General features: G+C 37.0%; 1 protein-coding gene across 1 annotated transcript; it reads right to left on the reverse strand.

Moving 5' to 3' along the window:
- Positions 1 to 2,561: 2,561 nt before the first annotated feature.
- Positions 2,562 to 17,517, reverse strand: LOC144437295 (uncharacterized). The gene is made up of 4 exons (XM_078126219.1): positions 16,421 to 17,517; positions 6,721 to 7,201; positions 5,401 to 5,501; positions 2,562 to 4,269 (listed from the first exon to the last, which is right to left on the reverse strand). Exons 1-4 carry the CDS (start codon positions 16,840 to 16,842, stop codon positions 3,420 to 3,422), a joined length of 1,854 nt encoding a protein of 617 aa, XP_077982345.1. The 5' UTR covers positions 16,843 to 17,517; the 3' UTR covers positions 2,562 to 3,419.
- Positions 17,518 to 19,589: the final 2,072 nt, after the last annotated feature.

The raw sequence follows: 19,589 nt of genomic DNA on the forward strand, positions 1-19,589 counted from the left end.
TGTTTTTGGACACATTTCTGTTGTAAATTCAAAAGGTACTCACAGTATTCTACGTACTGGAGCACACTTAACCATGGATTGCAATCAACTGAACACAAACCTGGTATTAAGATATAACACATAAACGTTGTGATGACGTAATTTATCATACGTATCAAAAAATACCTAGGACATCCCTACTATGCAATCAACTCTTCTAACACTGCCAGAAGACAGTGTAATGATATAGAGGTATGCACTGACAAGAACAACACTAGATTGCTAGTTTAATTGTGGGTATTTTCACTTGCGTAAAAAGGCTTATGAACTCAGCTTGTGCCATATTTAGAAACATAGAAAATATTTTCGACGTTTTACTAAAGTTTAGACACTCTTCTATTGTTACAATAATAATTGAAAATAGAACATCTCTAGTTTGTTATCACTATTTCAATATATTACAAATTAAAGTACAACCAAAGTGTTAATTTGAAATAGAATTTTAAGTTAAAGTTCTTTAAACCATTTACAGTCATGCTTAATTTTTGCAACACTTTAGTCATAGCTATACACATCAGCTAATATCTAGCATGACTTATCCTAAACGTTTGTCTCAATGCAATGTGGTCCGAAGGACTGGGTGTGTGTTTATCATCTTGTTCGTTGTACTGCACTCAAGCGCCCTCTCTCAAACCAAAACATTGTCAAATGTTTTAAACTATTCAGCTAGTTACACGTACATTATTCATAACACTATATTTGAATGAGTTTTAGATATGGGTTATTATTAACAATATTCTACTAATGATAATGTAGATTGCAGACATTTGAGGGAAAATGGCCGCTGTTGCCATGGCTGCACTGCTTAATACAGCTTGTACATTAGCTACGATCAACACTCAACACGACAACGTCACTATATATCTGGAAAAATTGGGAAACAACTAATCTCTTCAAGTCTATATATATCTGAGACTACGAAACTATTTGTGCACATACAATTCAAGTTAACCACCGAGAACAATAATATTACTGATTTGACACGGACATGTCGCATTTGTAGTTGTTCATATCGAGTTAATGGTAGATTACCAAATTATTAGCCTTCACGTTGGACATTACCTGTTCTAGTCTGCTCGAGTGGAGAAAAGAGAGTGTGTACGTGAGCGACTGATACACACGTTCGGGATGTTTCAAAACCCACCATACTAAGATTTGTGTATGTATTTTAAAGATGCACCGTCACTTTTGAAAATATGTTATAATGAAATAAGAAAGTATCAATGTCTAGTGTTTATAGAAAACTTAGCTGTGTACGACAGTTTTTTAGATTTCGCTCACAGCTAGTTTGATCTACAATGTGGTATTTATCATTTGACACTGACGAGAACCAAAGAAAAAAACAATTTACATGTAAATATTGATGTAGGTACACCGTTTTTCAATTTTCACGGAATTTTGTCGTCCTTGTTGTCACTATTCTAGTAGTGTCGTTCCACATATTTAATTTGAAAGTACTTTACAGTTTGAGTAATTCTAAATAATACATCTACATATCCCTTTTGTGTGACGTCACGTGCGTGATGATCACATTAAATTTCTGAATGTTCTCTGATCACGTGAGCAATCATACGAAACATCTAACATTAAAGGGGCACAAGCTGAGTTTATAAGCTTTTGTACACAGATTAAAATATTTACATAACCCCTAAACTAAGCTATTGTAGTATAACAAAATGTTGATGTTGATGTTTCAATGTCTCAGATTTAACGTGGATGATCATGACATTGAAAGTCGTCTTCTGGTGTAATGGTTGTTAGAGCAAATTTGATGGCATAATAGTTGTTTCCTTGAAATTTTAGTATACTTATAATTAATTACGTCATCGAATATTTTATTTATTATGTCATACTACCAAGTTCGATATAGCAAGTGATGGGGAAGGCGGAGTATGTTTTAGTCAGTAGAATACTACATTTTTCGTTTAATATGAAGCGAAAATACCCCTCCCCACCACAACAAAACAGTACAACAAACACACGAAAAAATTCTTCAACTCAGCTTGTGTCCCTTTAACGAATCAATTCTGTAAGTTCTATTAATGTTTTAGTTAGGCGTATAATTAATCATGTTTACCATACACTTATCCATAATGTCAACCGCCGGTGTTGCTTTCAAGATACAAGCTATACAGCGTCATCATCGGTGAAGTCAAATTCCCTCCACTTGGAATGTTATTCAAGAGTAAACTGACGTATCGTGTAAAGACGACTACCATAGTGAATGTATATTGCACATATGCCTGACAAATATTCAGGCTCAACCAATAAAAATCGATGTACCTTATCTACAATGGCTATGACGGTGTTGTTAGTTTAGATTTTGCTTTTTTCCAACTTCCACCATCATGGGATTTCTTAAAGGGGTGTTGTCTGTCACTTAATCAATTTGATGGATGTTTTTTATCTTACTTGGGAAGCTTTGTTTTGTCATTCTACAAGTTATACAAGATTTATCGCCAGTGGTCACCGGCAACGGTTTGAGCACGTATCCACTAAATAACACATAAATGAACGAATGACATGTTTTTTAGCGTCAACGGTATGACGTCACATTTGGAAATCTTTGAAATACATCTTACGTAATTGATTAATGAATAACATCATTTGTTAACGTACAAAAATTCGTCATATTTTGGAAATCTCGACAAAATAATCCCCTTATGTAGAAGGTCCGTCCGGTCCTAGTAGTTTAGATTGTGGGTTTCTGAAAGCAACCGTTTACAAAAAAATAAAACAATACATCTGAAAGTTATAAATTTTACAGACAATATCTCTTTAAGGAAAGACTAATTTCACATATCCAACCAGGGGCATACATTCTATTCTGTGAGATTGTTTAGTGTTAAGTTTACCTAGCTCCCTTCTGTGAACACCATATATGAACAGTATGTTACTGGAAACCAACAGACACATATAAATGTCTTATTAAATAGAGTAAGGCAATGTTTCTCTGCCCTTACTCGGAATATTTTGCATGAAGCGTTCTTTGTACATGTACTGGCCGGCCGCAACGCTCATACCATGACATTCGCGCAAATCTTTTTTAGTTTGTGTATTATGGTCAGTCACGACAAGTCATTGATAGCTGTTACCATCGGCTTAGAATCTTAATGAAAGTCGAGGAATTTCAGAAATGTCGAAATTAATTTGTTCATCCGTTTAGGGGAAAAAACACATTGATATGGATGGCGAGGAGATGACCTTGGCAAAAAAAGAGACATACATTATATAAAAGTGATTTCTACACAAAAATTCGAAATCAGTACTGGACGAACCATAAGAACTATTGCAAAAATCCTAATATAACACAGTTTATGTTCCTGTCTCAGTTCCGCCAAGGCTTAGTGCGCCACCAACGGCAACAAATGACAACATATTTAATGCATTTTCTTATTAGGCAAACGATGTGTTGTTTTCGGACGGTCTCGAAGAGGTTTTTCTTTGAGTCTACATAATTCTTCCCATTCCTTATCCATCATCCATTTCTCGAAACTCTGTTGAGCCAACTGTTGTTTTTCTTTCCTAATTTGTTTCTTCCTTATTTTATCTTCGCTGTTTGTCGTTCCCTTGAGTTGCACCTCTTCACGTTTCAGTTCCATCCAAGCCTCAAAACTATATCCGCTCTTTGTTCTTTGTTCAGTCTGTTCTCTTTGCCGTTTTAACTCCTCTAAATATTGTTTTTGTTCCGCAAGATATTTCTGTTTCATCTCCCTGTCTTTCTTTTCCTTCCATTGTTCTCGGGTCATTACGCTCGACGCTCGGAGAACTTCGCGTTGTTTCTCAATTTCGTCGAGTTGTGTCCTCTGCCACTGTTCGTACACTTTAGACTGCTTATCTTCTGCTTTTTTCGATCTAAGCCAATCTTGAACCGCCTTTTTGTTATCCTCTGGTGTAGCTCTTGGTATCGTCATGGTCCCTACTACAAGCACATTTGGGGCAGGTGGGATGACCGTCTCTGCAATTCTTTTTTGTTCCATCTTTTCTCTAAGCCACATGTCGTAATGATCTTTCACATCCATAGTACCACTATTTGTAGTACTTGTGTTCACTTCTTCAGCCTTAACTGTCGATGTAGTCTTTGGATGCACTTTTCCCGCCAACCATATATTATATGCGTGGTTGGCCTCTTCATCGTTTCTACTGCTCATTTGACTGCACGATGATTCTCTACTCTTTCCTCTCATTTCTCTTCGTTTCTTTGCTAACCATTCTTCGTGAGACAAAGCCCTGTGGATAAGATGGACTTACAAAGTTATCTCAAAAACATAAATATAAAGCTATCCAAATTGTATAAAGAAAAAGTACACATCCATTCATCCATTCAATCTCAGACATTTAAAACTCAACAAGCGAACTTCGTTCATTTATGGGGAGGGGGTCTGGCATCAATGCGATGCTGAACTTCATTTTCGCGCTTCTTACCAACTTTCGAGAACGTTCACGCCTTCAATGATGAAAGCTTTTGGATTTAATACTGATATGTTGATATTAAGGTGGAAATGTACTTCTAATGTGAGATAAGGTGCTGGGTTTACGGTACCGTAGTATTTTGATGTGTTTACCATCATCTCAGTAAACAGGTTCATAATACTAGAACTTCATGTTTACCATAATATTTTTTACATCGATCGCAGTGGTGTGACCGCTACAATTGTCATCATGGGTTAATTATATATAAACGTGTGATACCGAATCTGTGAATGTTCGTTTAGGGGATCGAGGGGGAGATTGTCCTAAACGAACGATATTCGTTTATTAAGCTTGTGCGACCTTGTTCGATCGTCCCTAAGTTATTCTTTTTCCGATGGATATGAACGGTTTGACCCCTCACAAAAGAGCTGCAAGTAGTAGAAGTCGGAAGCTCTCTTTCTGTCTATCTGTCTGTCTGTCTGTCTTCCTGCTTGTCTGTCTCTGTCTATCGATATGTCTGTCTGTCTGTCACTACTGTCTGTCTCGCTATCTCTTTCTACCTCTGTCTCTCTCACTGTCTCTCGGTTTCTGTCTCTGTCTATCTGTCTGTCTGTCTGTCTGTCTGTCACTGTTTGTATGTCTCTCTGTTTGTCTGTCTCTCTCTCTCTGTCTCTCTGTTTGTCTCTGTGTCTCTGTGTCTGTCTGTCTGTCTCTGTCTGTCTGTCTGTCTGTCTGTCTGTCTGTCTGTCTCTCTCTCTCTCTCTCTCTCTCTCTCTCTCTCTCTCTCTCTCTCTCTCTCTCTCTCTCTCTCTCTCTCTCTCTCTCTCTCTCTCTCTCTCTCTCTCTCTCTCTCTCTCTCTCTCTCTCTCTCTCTCTCTCTCTCTCTCTCTCTCTCTCTCTCTCTCTCTCTCTCTCTCTCTCTCTCTCTCTCTCTCTCTCAATACCTACCCACGTGTTACCCTAGAGGTCAAGTTAACGTTCTCCTTGCAGGAGTCACCGGAGTCATCACTTGCCGGTCTTGACGAGTTTTCAGACATTTCACTCTTGTCCTGACAACAAAGAACACAAACATTTAGTAATCCGAGTCTTTCAAGACAGATGAGCTGTGGCTTAAGTATTACCCAAAGATTTAAAAATTATATAGGGGGAAATACATGACATGTTGGCTTAAAATAACGCATAGGCATTTGAACCAAAAGCCTAACTTAGATGGCGCTAGATAACCTATATACATCGTGATCTAGCGCCCTCTAAGTCAAGCTTTTGGTAATATTTATAGTTAAAATATGCCTATTCAGTTCATCATTTTCAAGTCAAATCTACTTTCAAATATGATTGTGAATGTATGCAATACAGTTTATGGAGACTTAGATTTGCTGATTTATACTATAGACGTTAAACGGTTTGTTTATACCATGCATCCACCACGTTTCTAGGTGTAGCTCATAGAAGTTGCCACGTCATGTGGATGTTAAGGTCGCTCTTCATGAGCTATTCGTTCACGTTGTGCTACGTCATATCCCTAAATGGCCAAACACCAATATTCAAAATAATTATAACTATTATTTACAATTGAATTAAAAAGTGGTATGAGTTTTGGATGGTAAACGTATAATGACAAAGTCCTGACGTTTGCAACAAGCGCCGGAAATGGCTCATCGAAAAAGATGGTGGCAAAGTTCTCACCACGTCGTCAACATCCATTTTAAGATGGTATACCACTTTAGAGCAGATCAAAGTAAGTTCTTCGCGAGATCGGGTAATTGCTAAGTTCTTGAATTTGTGAAACTATGAGTTGTTGCCGCAAAGTGACTATGTTAGCCTTGGCGCTCTGTTCACTCCCCCTTTGTCTTTACATCGTTAGAGCAGATCAAAGTACAGCCTAGCACTCGTGTCCAAAACTTCGAGGCCTGTGAGCTCGAGATCCGATATAAACACAAAGGAGCAGTGAACAGCCTATATGGCCATGTAGCCTTGAGTTCTTGACAACATAAGTTATGTGATATGAGATAAATGTAGTTCTTTTTTTTAAATCAAAATAAGTGATTTTACGATCTCCAATCAGAGAGTGTACTTTAAACTTTTTACAATAATTAATAAAATACAATTAAACTGTCAGGATTGTGTGAATATGTGAGAGATGATAGTGTAAGTGATACAATACTCACGTACTGTGCTAGTGGTGTCAGTGGGGATTAGTTTTGTTCACGCATTAGTGTGTTTCTACTACACCCTCTCGTGGTCATGCACTAAAATCTAAAAACTTACTTCATATATGAAATCATAGTAGTTGTATACCTCACTAGTAACACTACTGGCGTCAAAGTTCACGCTTTTAGTCCCCGATGACTCTTTTTCAATCTTACACCGGCTGATCATCAACTCCGGTCCTGGGGTGAGTGACATCTCCCTCATCAGTGACGCTGGAGGTGCACTTTTAGCTCGGAATCTCGGCGTCCACGCCCACGACGAAACTGTTTTCTCCCTTGGCTTGTCTGCTTTCCTGCGATAGATTGTCGGACCTCGGATTGTTCTTCTGAATAAATGAAGCCTTCGTTCGGCTTCTTTCTGTTTGCAGTTTGAAGCTACTTCGATTGGTGTTTGTCCGTACGAGTCCCTGATATCTAACGATCCACCTGCTTCGAGGAGTATGTCAATGCAGCCAGTATTTCCCATTGCACATGCGATGTGGAGTGGCGTACGTCCAGTTGAAGTCTGCCCGTTTACATCTGTATCTGATTTCACCAATCTACAAATATAAAATAATCAGAGTAAGGCAAACGACCATAGCCATATTTCCCAAAAGGGTAGTCAACCACCTGTTGATTCAGTTGCTTAATGTTATTCATCCCACCTCAGACCACTGAGATACCACTATAGTGTTGTATTGTGCCACTCAACAAAGTTCCACTGTACTGCCTAATACTGAGAAGAAAATGACAATTCAATAACGTATGGCTTGGTTAGTGGAACGTCAAAAACAAGGGGGCCGGAAATGAGGGTTCTGTCACGTGACATCGAAACTGAATTTCAATTAATTGTTTGACATACATTCCATCATCAATTTTGACAAACTGATGTTTCACATTTTCAGTTGCCACACAGTGACAGCAAGAAGTCAAAATAATGTCTGTCCCGCATACCAGGACTACGGAGAATTGAATTGAACAATAATATTATCGGCCATTTGATGAACAATCTAATAAACTCTGATACGAAAGTAGAACTAATAACAGAAAAGGGTATGTTGTGTTCGTGATTTTCAAAATACATCTTTGGTTAAAGAAAGCTAGTGTCTCAGATGAAGTTCTGTCTACTTAGGCCAACATGTGTGTTTCCGATAGCTCGACCTACCAATGTTTAAGCCTCAAACCCGGCCTAAACATTTGAAATAAAAAGATGAGAAATTCTTTGTCCTCTTGACCTTCATGCACGTCTGTTTTCTTTCCCCGGCGATGTATGTACATATTTCATCAAATTATCACAGAAGGCGTATTCTCACTGACATTTTGTTCGAAGCAATGTTTTTTTTTTCAAAAATAAAACAATTAAAAAGATAAAATAAAATAAAATAACATAAAATAAAATAAAATAAAATAAAATAAAATAAAATAAAATAAAATAAAATAAAATAAAATAAAATAAAATAAAATAAAATAAAACAAAATAAAATAAAATCCCGACCTACATACCCTATTTTCTATGTGTATTATGTAAGGCAGTCTAGCTCCTTTCTTATTTACTGCCAATAACGTGATCATGGCCTTTAGGTTTTACCACAATTACTTGTCTATGTGGTTTTACTGAAGGCCGGTCAATGAGGTGCAGTTGTTGTTTTAACTGACCACAAATGTTTTTTATCGCAGAATTAGATCATAAAGACAAACTGAGTAACTGCGTATACACATACCATTACATTTAAATTTATTTGACATTATGTGCAGAGTTTACGACATGGATCGATCGGGATCGCGATAGCCTACTCTAACGGCGTAGGCTCTACAAAGGTCATGACCTTTCGTGATCTCACGACACATCTGTATTAGCTCAGAAAAATATTCCCACAGACAAATAACAAGTTACGAGAAAAGTAATACTATCAGTGAAAACCCAAATCCAGTACCAGTTTTAGTGATACGCTGTCGTTATACCCACCCCTAGTCGCCTATTACAGCCATGCAAATATAAAATCGATTGTTGTTCAAGCTTTGGGTATCATTTTAATGGGCATTTTATTACTCATTTACTGGACACATGGGTTTCTATTTACTTCATAAGCTAGCAACAGATGTTAATTACAACTATAGGTTAGTGAAACATCAAATTGTAATGAGAAGATAACATGTGTGTTTATTGGAACACTATAAATTTTATGGTTGATTTCACAAAAGGGAGAATTCAATGGAGTATGGATTCTGTCCAAAACCTCACGCAGTGACCGGTGATGCTCAAGGGCATCGTGTTGGTACGCTGAGGTATTTTGTTAGGGGAAGACAATCCTCAGGAGCCGATTCTGTCGAGATCAATGTCGGCGTTATCATGCTGATTTTTCGGTGTGAGCGTCTGATTCAGTGAAACACTAGAGAAGTGCCACTCACGGTGATTCCAAACACGGGTTGACCATTTGCCAAATTTGAACTGGCCAACATTGGCATTGTGTAATTATTTCTTGGAGTTTGTCACGTCTGTAAGAGAACTTTAGACCTAACATCTATTAAAATATACGCGTAACCCCAATATTTTGAAACCGTGATATAAATCGCGGTAGTTGACAGGTTTGTAGCATCGATTGTTTTCAGTAGAGAGGGCAGAATGGGATTAACCCCGGATTATACTACATGGAATGACCTGTGACCTGTCATCCCTGAATGTGCTACAAGCAATGACCCCTGACCTTAACTATAAAGGAACTTTTCTCTCTGTTATCATCATACTTGAGACGAATTTCATTTTATTTATCCAAGGCGTTTGGTGTCAATATATTTGACAGTCCCGGGTAAGAAATTGACGCGAAACATTTACAGCATCAAAACACAAACTTGAACACAACCACAATGAAATAGACACCTTGAACAGTTGCCAACTAATAACGCAATGTACATGTTACAATCTAAAACATTTAAAATATCAAATTGTAAGCGGAAATTATGATGGTTTTATAAAACAAACATTTACCATTCCATGCATTACGTGAAAGACACTGTTAAAAGCGCAATCTAAACAGTTCTGATATCGATCGTGTAACTTTTAGTTAAAACTCATGTTTGAAATTAATCTAATGATTCATGTCGATTTCACAAGAAGACTTAAGTCACTGCCAGGTAAATACACGCATCTCTTTCATCACGATACAATTAGAATACGTCACCATCATCACCTGCCAGGTACTATAAACAATCAACCTTTAACACATACACAGAATACAACGTAACCATACATAATTAATGAAATTGACATATAGAAGCCTCGATGTCCAATTGGAAATCAATTTCCATTTTCAATGCAAAGATGAAAAACGCTTCCGTCACTTCCGACATCTTAATTCAACGGTGTACGTCATCAAAAAAGTCTGAAGAGTGTTGTTTACAGAGAAATAAACTATAATAAAGTTCACTACAAATCACTCTCCTTATTTCCTGCCATTTTCAAAATTAATTGATCTCTTTCATTTACTATCTGAACTCTGTCGAGTCACCGTTTATCAAAGATTCTCATATCCGGGACGTTACGAATAGATTTGTACACTATTGATGATTTTTAGCGGGAACCAATATTTCATCATCATCATCATCATCATCATCATCATTGTCATTATTAAATGAAGCAATTTCAAGCAAAGTTGTATATCGGGACAAAGTCAGCATTTCAATTATTTTCAACGTCATTGTTTTGTTATATTTCGTTTAATGCAAAACATACCTATTTGCTAAAAGTGCGCCTGAGTATATTTAATTATCACTGGTTAATAGGAGAACTGTGGCATCACATAGTAGATGATTAAACTAAATGAACACATCGATGACGTAATTTTTGGTGACCCCAGAAATTAGCATTGATATCTGGATCGCAGAGAAATGAATTTAACATAATGTAAACAATGCTATAAGGTGATGTTATGTTATTAATTAACGGGCCTGTATACCAACTTACTTAATTATGACATTCGAGTTTTATTGATGAAGTAAACCACCAGACTAGGCATTTGAATCTTGTACATTTTATACATCCCATTAATAAATTATGCGATGAATACCCTGGCTTTGAATACTATCGTGTGGGGAGTTTGATCTCTTGGTAGAGGTAAAATGACAGTCACACAAAATGCCCACGTGACTGGATTTTAGGCTAATTCTCTGGCATGTGTTTTATGTGTTTACCCCTGAGATAAATAGAATAGTTTCCAACTCAAAAAAATGGCCTGACGGATGTAGTTATTTTAGTATTCTGATTCAAAAGAAACTCATTAAATATTGGATAATAACAGTCTTAGAATTCCTTGATGTACAATCTGCGTGTATTCAGAATTCACAATGGAAGTATTGCGTTCATTAAAATATACCATGTTCTGTTCAATTATATCATTTATTTTTGAGACTACGTTAAATAGTATTTTGTGATACCGAGAACACAATCTTCCAAAAAAATAGAGTCGGTAAGTAGAAGAAAACTTGAAACTGCATCCCCGCCATGTACATGTCTCATTTTCACCCGCATTCACACCCACAACAGGTTACGTTGATCGGTTGTCAAGGGCAACATGGTATTATATATTGTATTTCTTATAAATTTCTAATTTTCTGGCTATTGCATGTTGTGGAAATAATTTTATCAGACTACATGAAAAAGTGTGTTTGGATAGTAAAACTTGTGATTTGGTTTGATGGATTACAATTGAGGTCAATTTTATGCGTTAATGTTTTTACACGTTAATGATTGTGTTTAGCTGCTAAAAACGTCATTAATACGATCTGTTACTTGCCATTAAATTGAAATTAGTTTGTGGATTTCACGAATTTGTTATTTATCACGAACACGGTAATAAATTACATTATTATCATAATTATTGCTTAGTTACAATAGATGGTACTTTAATTCATTTGATAAAATCTGCCTAGGCGTGAAACTCGTATGTATGAACGCTACTCGAACAGAATTACGATTAAGTCACAAATATGTCCATGATTAAAATAAATTATTTATTTGGGCCGAGGCCATCTATGTATTAATTACAATGTAGATGTACTTATATACAGCAAGAATATAAACCCTATTATACAAGATATACTCTCTTAGTTTTCATAATTCTATGACGAACTAATCATAAATAGAATAAATGTTAGGTTTCAGTTGAAAATGAAATGCAGAAAACTACAACGCGTGAGAATGGCTTTGCTATCGGCACCACATTATAGCGACATGCGGAGACGTATTGCACAATTACACACCCAGGCCATAAAATGAAACATCACAATTTGTTAGCTATAATAAGCAATACAACCTTTCAAAGAGAAAAAAGTTGTATGTTTGCTATGAACAGAATAATGAACTCAACAATAGGCGACGAAATTATGATGCATAAATAATACGTTTACAAATGCAAAGTCTATGCATATTATGTGCAAGTCTTTTACTCTCACCTTGAAATAAAAATACTTAAAATGCATACGTGTTATACAAAAGTAATGTATTTCGATTTATTTTGATATAAGATCAAACAAAATTGATTTTTGTGTGTTATAATTTGACTTCAGGCTGACTGTTGATTAGAATTTAACTAACCATCTCAATAATAATTTAATTGTGTTATTTCGCCGTGCATTATATAAATTCTTAGTAACGGTTTCCAAATTAGTCCGTCGACACCGGAAATTAAATTTGACGGTGAGTTTGCTTGCATTACTCCTAGTAGATGGTCTTGAAATGTAATAAGATTCAAACGAGAAGCCTTCTATTACACTTACTAAACGATTTACTGGTTAAGTCATTAAGTCACTACCCCGATTATGCACAAATACAAAGAGAGACGACAGAGAGAGCTACATATGTGATATATATATATATATATATATATATATATATATATATATATATATATATATATATATATATATATATATACATGTGTGCTTGTGTGTGTGTGTGTGTGTGTGTGTGTGTGTGTGTGTGTGTGTGTGTGTGAGTGAGTGAGTGAATGAATGAATGATGGCTAAAGAAGTACTGATACATATGAGTCACGTCATTCCTTTGTACAATACCAAAACAATATATAGTCCTCTATTTCATGACTGGGTTTAATCATCAGATTTATTCAAGTTTTATAACAATAATGCCGTTGTGTCACAACTTCTTGTAACCCAGTGATTTCGTCCTGCCTCTTCATCTATTTACACCCGTGGGGCAACCAGATAACTACAGCGAGAGAAAAATATTTAAAATCTAACAAAGAAAGTTGTCAGGATTTAAATTTTCCAGTCTAGTCAATCCTGAAGCGAATTAGGTGAATTATGTCTTTCGTTTGTACCAACCCACACTGCCTAGGCCTCTAAATACCAAAACTATTATCACTGTTTAACGAACCGTGAAGAGATCTGATATAGCTAAGATTTAGCAATAAGAATTGAATTGAAATGGAAAATTTCATTGCAACCTAAATGTCTTTACCTCTGGGGTTTCCATGGCAACATCTATAAAATGGAGCAGTCGCTATTGTAGTGGCGGATGTTGAGATGAATGCATTCCATTGGTTGATGCATTAACAAGCGTTTCGCATACCGAACTTTTGTTTGATTATGTGGAAATTTATCTTGCTGTACGTATCTTGTGCAATTAACCAGCTGCAGTATCTATTATCAATATTCGACGCTCTAATTTTTGTCATATTTTATATTTTGTTGTTCGTCTGCTTTATAATACACCGGTGCGTATATATTCATGTACTTACTGTCAAATATTTGTAAATTAAATTTTACATATGAAAGTAACAACAGAACCAGAGAATTAATATTGTGATTTTGATTTTTGATGTTTTTTGATGTTTTATGGATTTTGGAAGTAATGTTGGTTTGTTGTGTGTAAGTGTCACAAAGTGGTGACATGCTTAGTAAAAGTAATATTAACCTGGACATTTACTTTAAGTTGACCCCAGGTCAAACATATTTACGTTGTATTTAAATCAGTATTTACTTTGTATGTAAATTAGTTGGTAGTGACGGCTAAGTGCTTATTCCCTCGAGTGTGGAACATCTCTCATCTCAATTCATTTTAAACATAAATAATTATTTATCTGCTGACTCCCATGATCAAATTAGCCCACAGCAAAGATACCCTATCAAGGCACAAGATCAACTTGATGTTTCTCTGAAATCACAATTGTAGGTGAACTTGATAAGTAAAATCTCGAAATGATTCTCCAGAACTCATAGTTTATGAAAATGACTTTATTTCCTAGAGTTGCGTCTCCCTTTAGTGGTGGGTGATCAGTTTCCAAAATAATTTCTGTCGTAATGAGCTAGATGCTGAAAATTCTGCATTGCTAAGCCGTCTCGTTCAACTACGAAATATGAATTCTTCCTAGGAATTAACTTTCTTGAATTCTATCCCACGGCTGACTTGCAAAGGAAGAGAGGAAAAACAGGGTGTGTTCTACCATTGCACTATTTGGCCCAGATCGCGTAGTAGGGTGGTATCAGTATATTGTGTCTTGCCATATCGAACAGACATCATGCAGTTACATTGTTTAGTTTCGACTTTTCCGTCGGTGGTTGTCTATCGACTTATTATCTGGTGTTGTGTTAACAAATTGATACCAAGTATCTCAATTGATCCCAATTAACGAACTGGTCAAATCATTTACCCCCAACTATATTTATTACCTAACATCTGATTCAATATTAGATCAAATGCTGTCACCCCACATCCCCGGATCTATAAGATGCTCATATCTGAAACCAGATTACTTAAGTTACGTTTTGTCTGAAGAATGAAAGTCATAGAGAAGAAGATATTGCAGAGACGCGATAGACATGTATTGCTGGTTTTGATAAAATATTCATGGAGAACGGGAAACTAACAATGAAAAGGACAACACGTTTGAATTGAAATTATCGTGTTAGTCTTTACCCTAGATAGAAAAATCAATATCCGTGGATTATCCGTATTTAAGTCACGCCGTCGTCTTACCCGTCGAGGTCACTCACTGTTGGTCATCTTAGTAACAGAGTGTGGAAAAAGGGGGAGAATTTACCTGTTTACTTTGTATTGATGTCGGAATAATAATATCTTAGTATGTCAAGGTATTTGAATGTGTTTAGCAGATGGTTTCTTTCTGAACTAAAGAAAGAGTCATGGATTTCTAACAATTGACATCCAAAGCACATCACCTAGTATTGTTGAATAACCGACACCTATAATATTTATCTAAGATTGGCTTCATATGTCTCGGGAGTTATAAGGTGTACATTTGCATACTTCTTCACAATTTCTGTCGGTCTCTCAATTACTCCAGGGAGGTCATTTGTACACACTGGTTCTCATTCCAGAGATAGTCTGATTGTTTCTATTTACAATTGGGTGGCTATCTTCAATTGGTGGGAGGCATTCTGTGATGTTGGTGCTACACACTTAATTAAAAGATACACTGATCAACAAGTGTTCAAACGGTTGGATTTGTTATCGTCCCCCCCCCCAAAAAAAAAAAAAAGTATACTGATTAAGAACACTGCGATTCTCCCTTTGTAGAGGTCCTGTTCGGATTAGGATCAAAATATATTTACGAGTAAAAAAGTTGTCTGACAAAGACTGGAAAAAGTTGGTCCAGAACATTAAATAATCCTATCCAACCCTTATGGCTACACTGATAAGATAACACGTATATACGAAACTTGGTGTTGAACTCTGGTCTTTAAAGATGTTATAATATATGTAACTTAGTAAAGTTGGCTTAGTCACTATCCCTGGACATGTAATAACGTACCACTGACTTTGTGGAGCGAGTGCATGTAATCCCACCCTTTAACAACTACAAAACCTCCCTCGGGGCAAACGATCAAGCACAGTTACTGTACTTGGGTGCGTCGCCGTTTTTTTTTTCAATATCTACAATAGAACGCCTAGCTTTGTGCTGTTACTCCAAACATTTGTCCCAAAGGCGACCGTGCCTAAATTTTGATATCCCTTGCAGCGATTTGTTGTGGTTATAAGGTACCATTCACCCGTCGTCGGTCAAGTAGACAACACAATGGCAACAGAATTGTAAACACTAGTTCTTTTTAGGAAGAGAACGTCAATTTCGCTTGGGTACAGATACGGATGACAGGAGGCGTGTAGTGTTATCGACAACTTTGTACAAAGGCGACCTCAATCTCTACACTGGATTGAAAATTTACTAGCCACTGCGATGACTCAGAGTCCATCAAATCGAGAGATGTGGACGTGTTATGTCAAAAGTCGTGGCTAAAACAAGTTGTTACATGGTTATAGTATTTTGAGATGGCATGTATGATGTGTGTGTATAGTTGAAACTTTGTCAACAGTTTCTATTGTCTTGTAACTATGTTGTCGCAAGTTCAGAGCTGGCATTTAAAGGCCAGTGTTTCAATCCCAGGTTCTCAAATTAGTGTTATCATATATATATATATATATATATATATATATATATATATATATATATATATATATATATATATATATATATATATATATATATATATATATATATATATATATATATATATATATATATATATACTAGTGGAGCCATAAGGATCATTATTTTGTTCAGTACAATCTTTTTGTATAACTCTGTCAGGCAACCATTTCACATTTCTTGTTAATCAAAATTTGAGGTTCGGGCGATTCACCTTCATGCATCTATCTAACATGTCTTCATCAAACCCATATAAAAGGGGAAAACTTTCTTTATTTGTGATGCGCTTTCAATGTCGCAACAGAAATGTTCACTTCAGCTTACCTTTCTACAAGGAAATGGTATCCACGCTGAGATGCTACAAACAAGGCAGCAAATTTTCTTGATCGAATATTTTCGCTGTCAAATCTTTTCTTGATATCATCAAACACGCCTGTAGAGTTTCCTGCCAGTGCAGCTTCGACAAGGTCTTCGTAGCCGTGTTTGAATCGTACTGGCACCTGTACCCCAGGTATCAGACAGAGCGACCTAAGCGTGTCTCGATCTTGGAGTTCGTAGTGTGCTTTGTAGGACAGATACTGCAAATGGAACGGCACACCGCACGTAAATTCGATCATCGATTTCAAGTCCCGTACTCTCGTTTCATATTGCACGATCACCGAAGTCAGCGTTCCGACGGGCAACTTCGCAAATATTTCGAAAGACTCAGTAAACTTCCCACTGCTGTCTCTCACACCGACATCCATGTTTGTAACTTATACAGTCAATTTGCAGTTTAATCACAGCACTGAATGAGCGTGTGGTAAACAGATTCCTAGATCCTAACTATTTATCTGTTGACATTGCGCCGTTAAAACGATAGGTTGACTGCAAATTCACGCAACACTTCACAAATTGAAAAACACAATCTCATAACCGCGACGGTTCAGCAATCCGTAATTGAGTTAGGAAACTAACCAGGCCGATATTTCAAAGATTATGAGTTGCTTACGTACTATAGCTGCCTTATAAGTTATAATGACTGCATAAGTTATGACACCACTGTTTGTCGATAATTTCTCTGTAGCAATGTTACGTATGTATACACCTGCTCGTCGGCTCGAAGTGCTTCCTTCTCGAGTACGGCGACAAGTGTTAGCAATATGTTCACAAGTAATGACAGGAGATTTTTCAAATGTCCCCTCGCAACGACCAGGACGTGTTAGGAAGTTACGAATTTCAAGACCACTATACTAGCTGGAGGTTGTTGTCGTTCACGTGTGTGTAGTTCGGCTCTGTCTGTCTATTGTCCATGATAGCCGTCCGGACCGATCGAAACGCGAAGGGGTCAAATCCACCCGCTCTGTTGATGCCAACGCTACGGAGACCACGGAGGAAATAGCACAGTTGCCAAGTGTGTGGGATATTCACGGCAAACACCAAGAACATGGCACGATACACACCGCGAACGCCTCAGTTCGTAGCCTTTTCAATAGCTACAGTGATAAATTGAGTTCAATACAATGGTCGCGAACACTTCCAAGGGAGATTTATTCACGCCGGGCAAACACAAAAGGCTTTTGAGAACAGAGGTAGCTAGGGCGAACAATGCGGACTGCAATGTTTCCAATTACAACATTGTATTCAATGCATTTGACAAGGTGACTCGAAGAAAATAAACCTTCATTGCCCAAATGTCATCTTGTAATGTTTATAGTTCTTTAAACCGAGCTCAAATTATATCGAATACATGTTAACATAACCCGCCCCTTCCAATTGTAGTGCGCCCCTCCCTATTCTGCTAATGGTCTCGTTCTCAGCACCAAGGCAACACAGTACGCTACCGGGAGTGGTAGGCTCAGCTTTGTAAAATCCTATAGTACAGTATACCCTAACATAGAGCTGAGCTGTCACGTTTGTAATATCCTCAAGTAATGGTCGCTATATGTATTGACACTAGAACAAACTTGTGTTCATGGCAACCAATATTAAACAATGACACACACCACAAAGACATGTGTAGACTTTGTAATATCAAAATTATTACATAACTCTAAACTATATCATGCCATATTGATGGTGTTCTTCATCAAAGCTCACAAAATATTCTGTGGTCTGAGTCTAAAATCAAACTATGATCCGTTATTGAACCAGTTTCAGCCACAGCAAAATGACAACTCGTCACAAATTGTTGACTTGCTTAAATGGACACTGTCTCAACATCACCTTGTATTTGCATATTACTGTGTTCCAGCTCAGACAATTATAGTGGTCCGATATGCCAAGCTTTCATAGCAAATCATATGCTACTACACCATAGTTCTGTCCAGGGTCACTCTTTGAATAATATTTTTTTTGAATATTCACCATAGTAGTTGATGACTACATGTTTAACCAAACACGTGGGATCGCATTCTTAGGATATGAAAAGGATCCATGGAAATATATCATTCTATGTAAGTTAAACTGTGTGGTATTCAAGTCATATAAGTGTAGTATAAACTTTGTCAATTTCCAACACAAACAGCTTCAGAAAGCTGTGTCGAAAGCTTTCGTCCTTAAATATGGGCCGCGTCAAGCAAAAACCTACCTGATGGTCGTTGATACAATGTTGCATAACAAGCGCTTGAAATGTGATACTTTGTTATGATTGACAGTCACTTTTGTAATCAAGGCGCCTTTTTATTTGATTATTACTAGTCCCTTTCATTTGTTACTGTTTTAGGTGATCAACATATTTTAATCGCCTTAATGCTTCCCCATGCTGAACACTAAACTTGAGAGTTTGTTTATGTCATGTTTGGGTATAAAAATTACAAATTTTGACGATCAAAGTTTGCCCGGATGCCAATCACCGCGAAGTCAATTTGCATATGAAAAAGTGTCCCGCCCAATCTTCTCACTTTCCCTCTTGTTTTTACGTACTTCGCTTCGTGTCAGTAGCTCGCTCCCGTATTTTTTCCTGTCAAAATGTGTTCAAGAGTACCCGTAGATTTAAATTTCGATGCGGATCTGCAGCAGCTGATGTCTGAAACTCACCGGGATTTCTTGGACGACATCGACACCGAACATCAGCGAAATCAGGTTGTTGACCTTGAATCGGACTCGGGCTGCAGTGATGACCCTGACAACAATAGCAGTGACTCAGATGTTAGTGGCGGTGAAGTTTCATCACAAGATCTCGCGTCCCGATATATCAGTTCAACTGAAAGTTGTCAGGACCAAGAATATAATGCTGAATCTACCGTCACTGACGAATTTGAGACAGGCTGTGGTTGTAACAATCGGTGCTACACCAACATTAGTGCGGAACGTGTTTACCAGTATCGTCTGAACTTAGCAGAATTTTCGAAGACTGAAAAAGATATTCTGGTGCTGGCAAAAATGGAACACATGGAGAAAATGGGCGAGACAAGAAGGGGCAAGAAACGTGAATGCCAGAGATTTGGATATGAGTTTGAAGGACAGGAAATATGTAAATATAGCTTACTAAATAACTAATTTATCACTGCAA

Source organism: Glandiceps talaboti, chromosome 7 (genome assembly GCF_964340395.1).
Source record: "Glandiceps talaboti chromosome 7, keGlaTala1.1, whole genome shotgun sequence".
NCBI classification, from domain to species: Eukaryota; Metazoa; Hemichordata; class Enteropneusta; family Spengelidae; genus Glandiceps; species Glandiceps talaboti.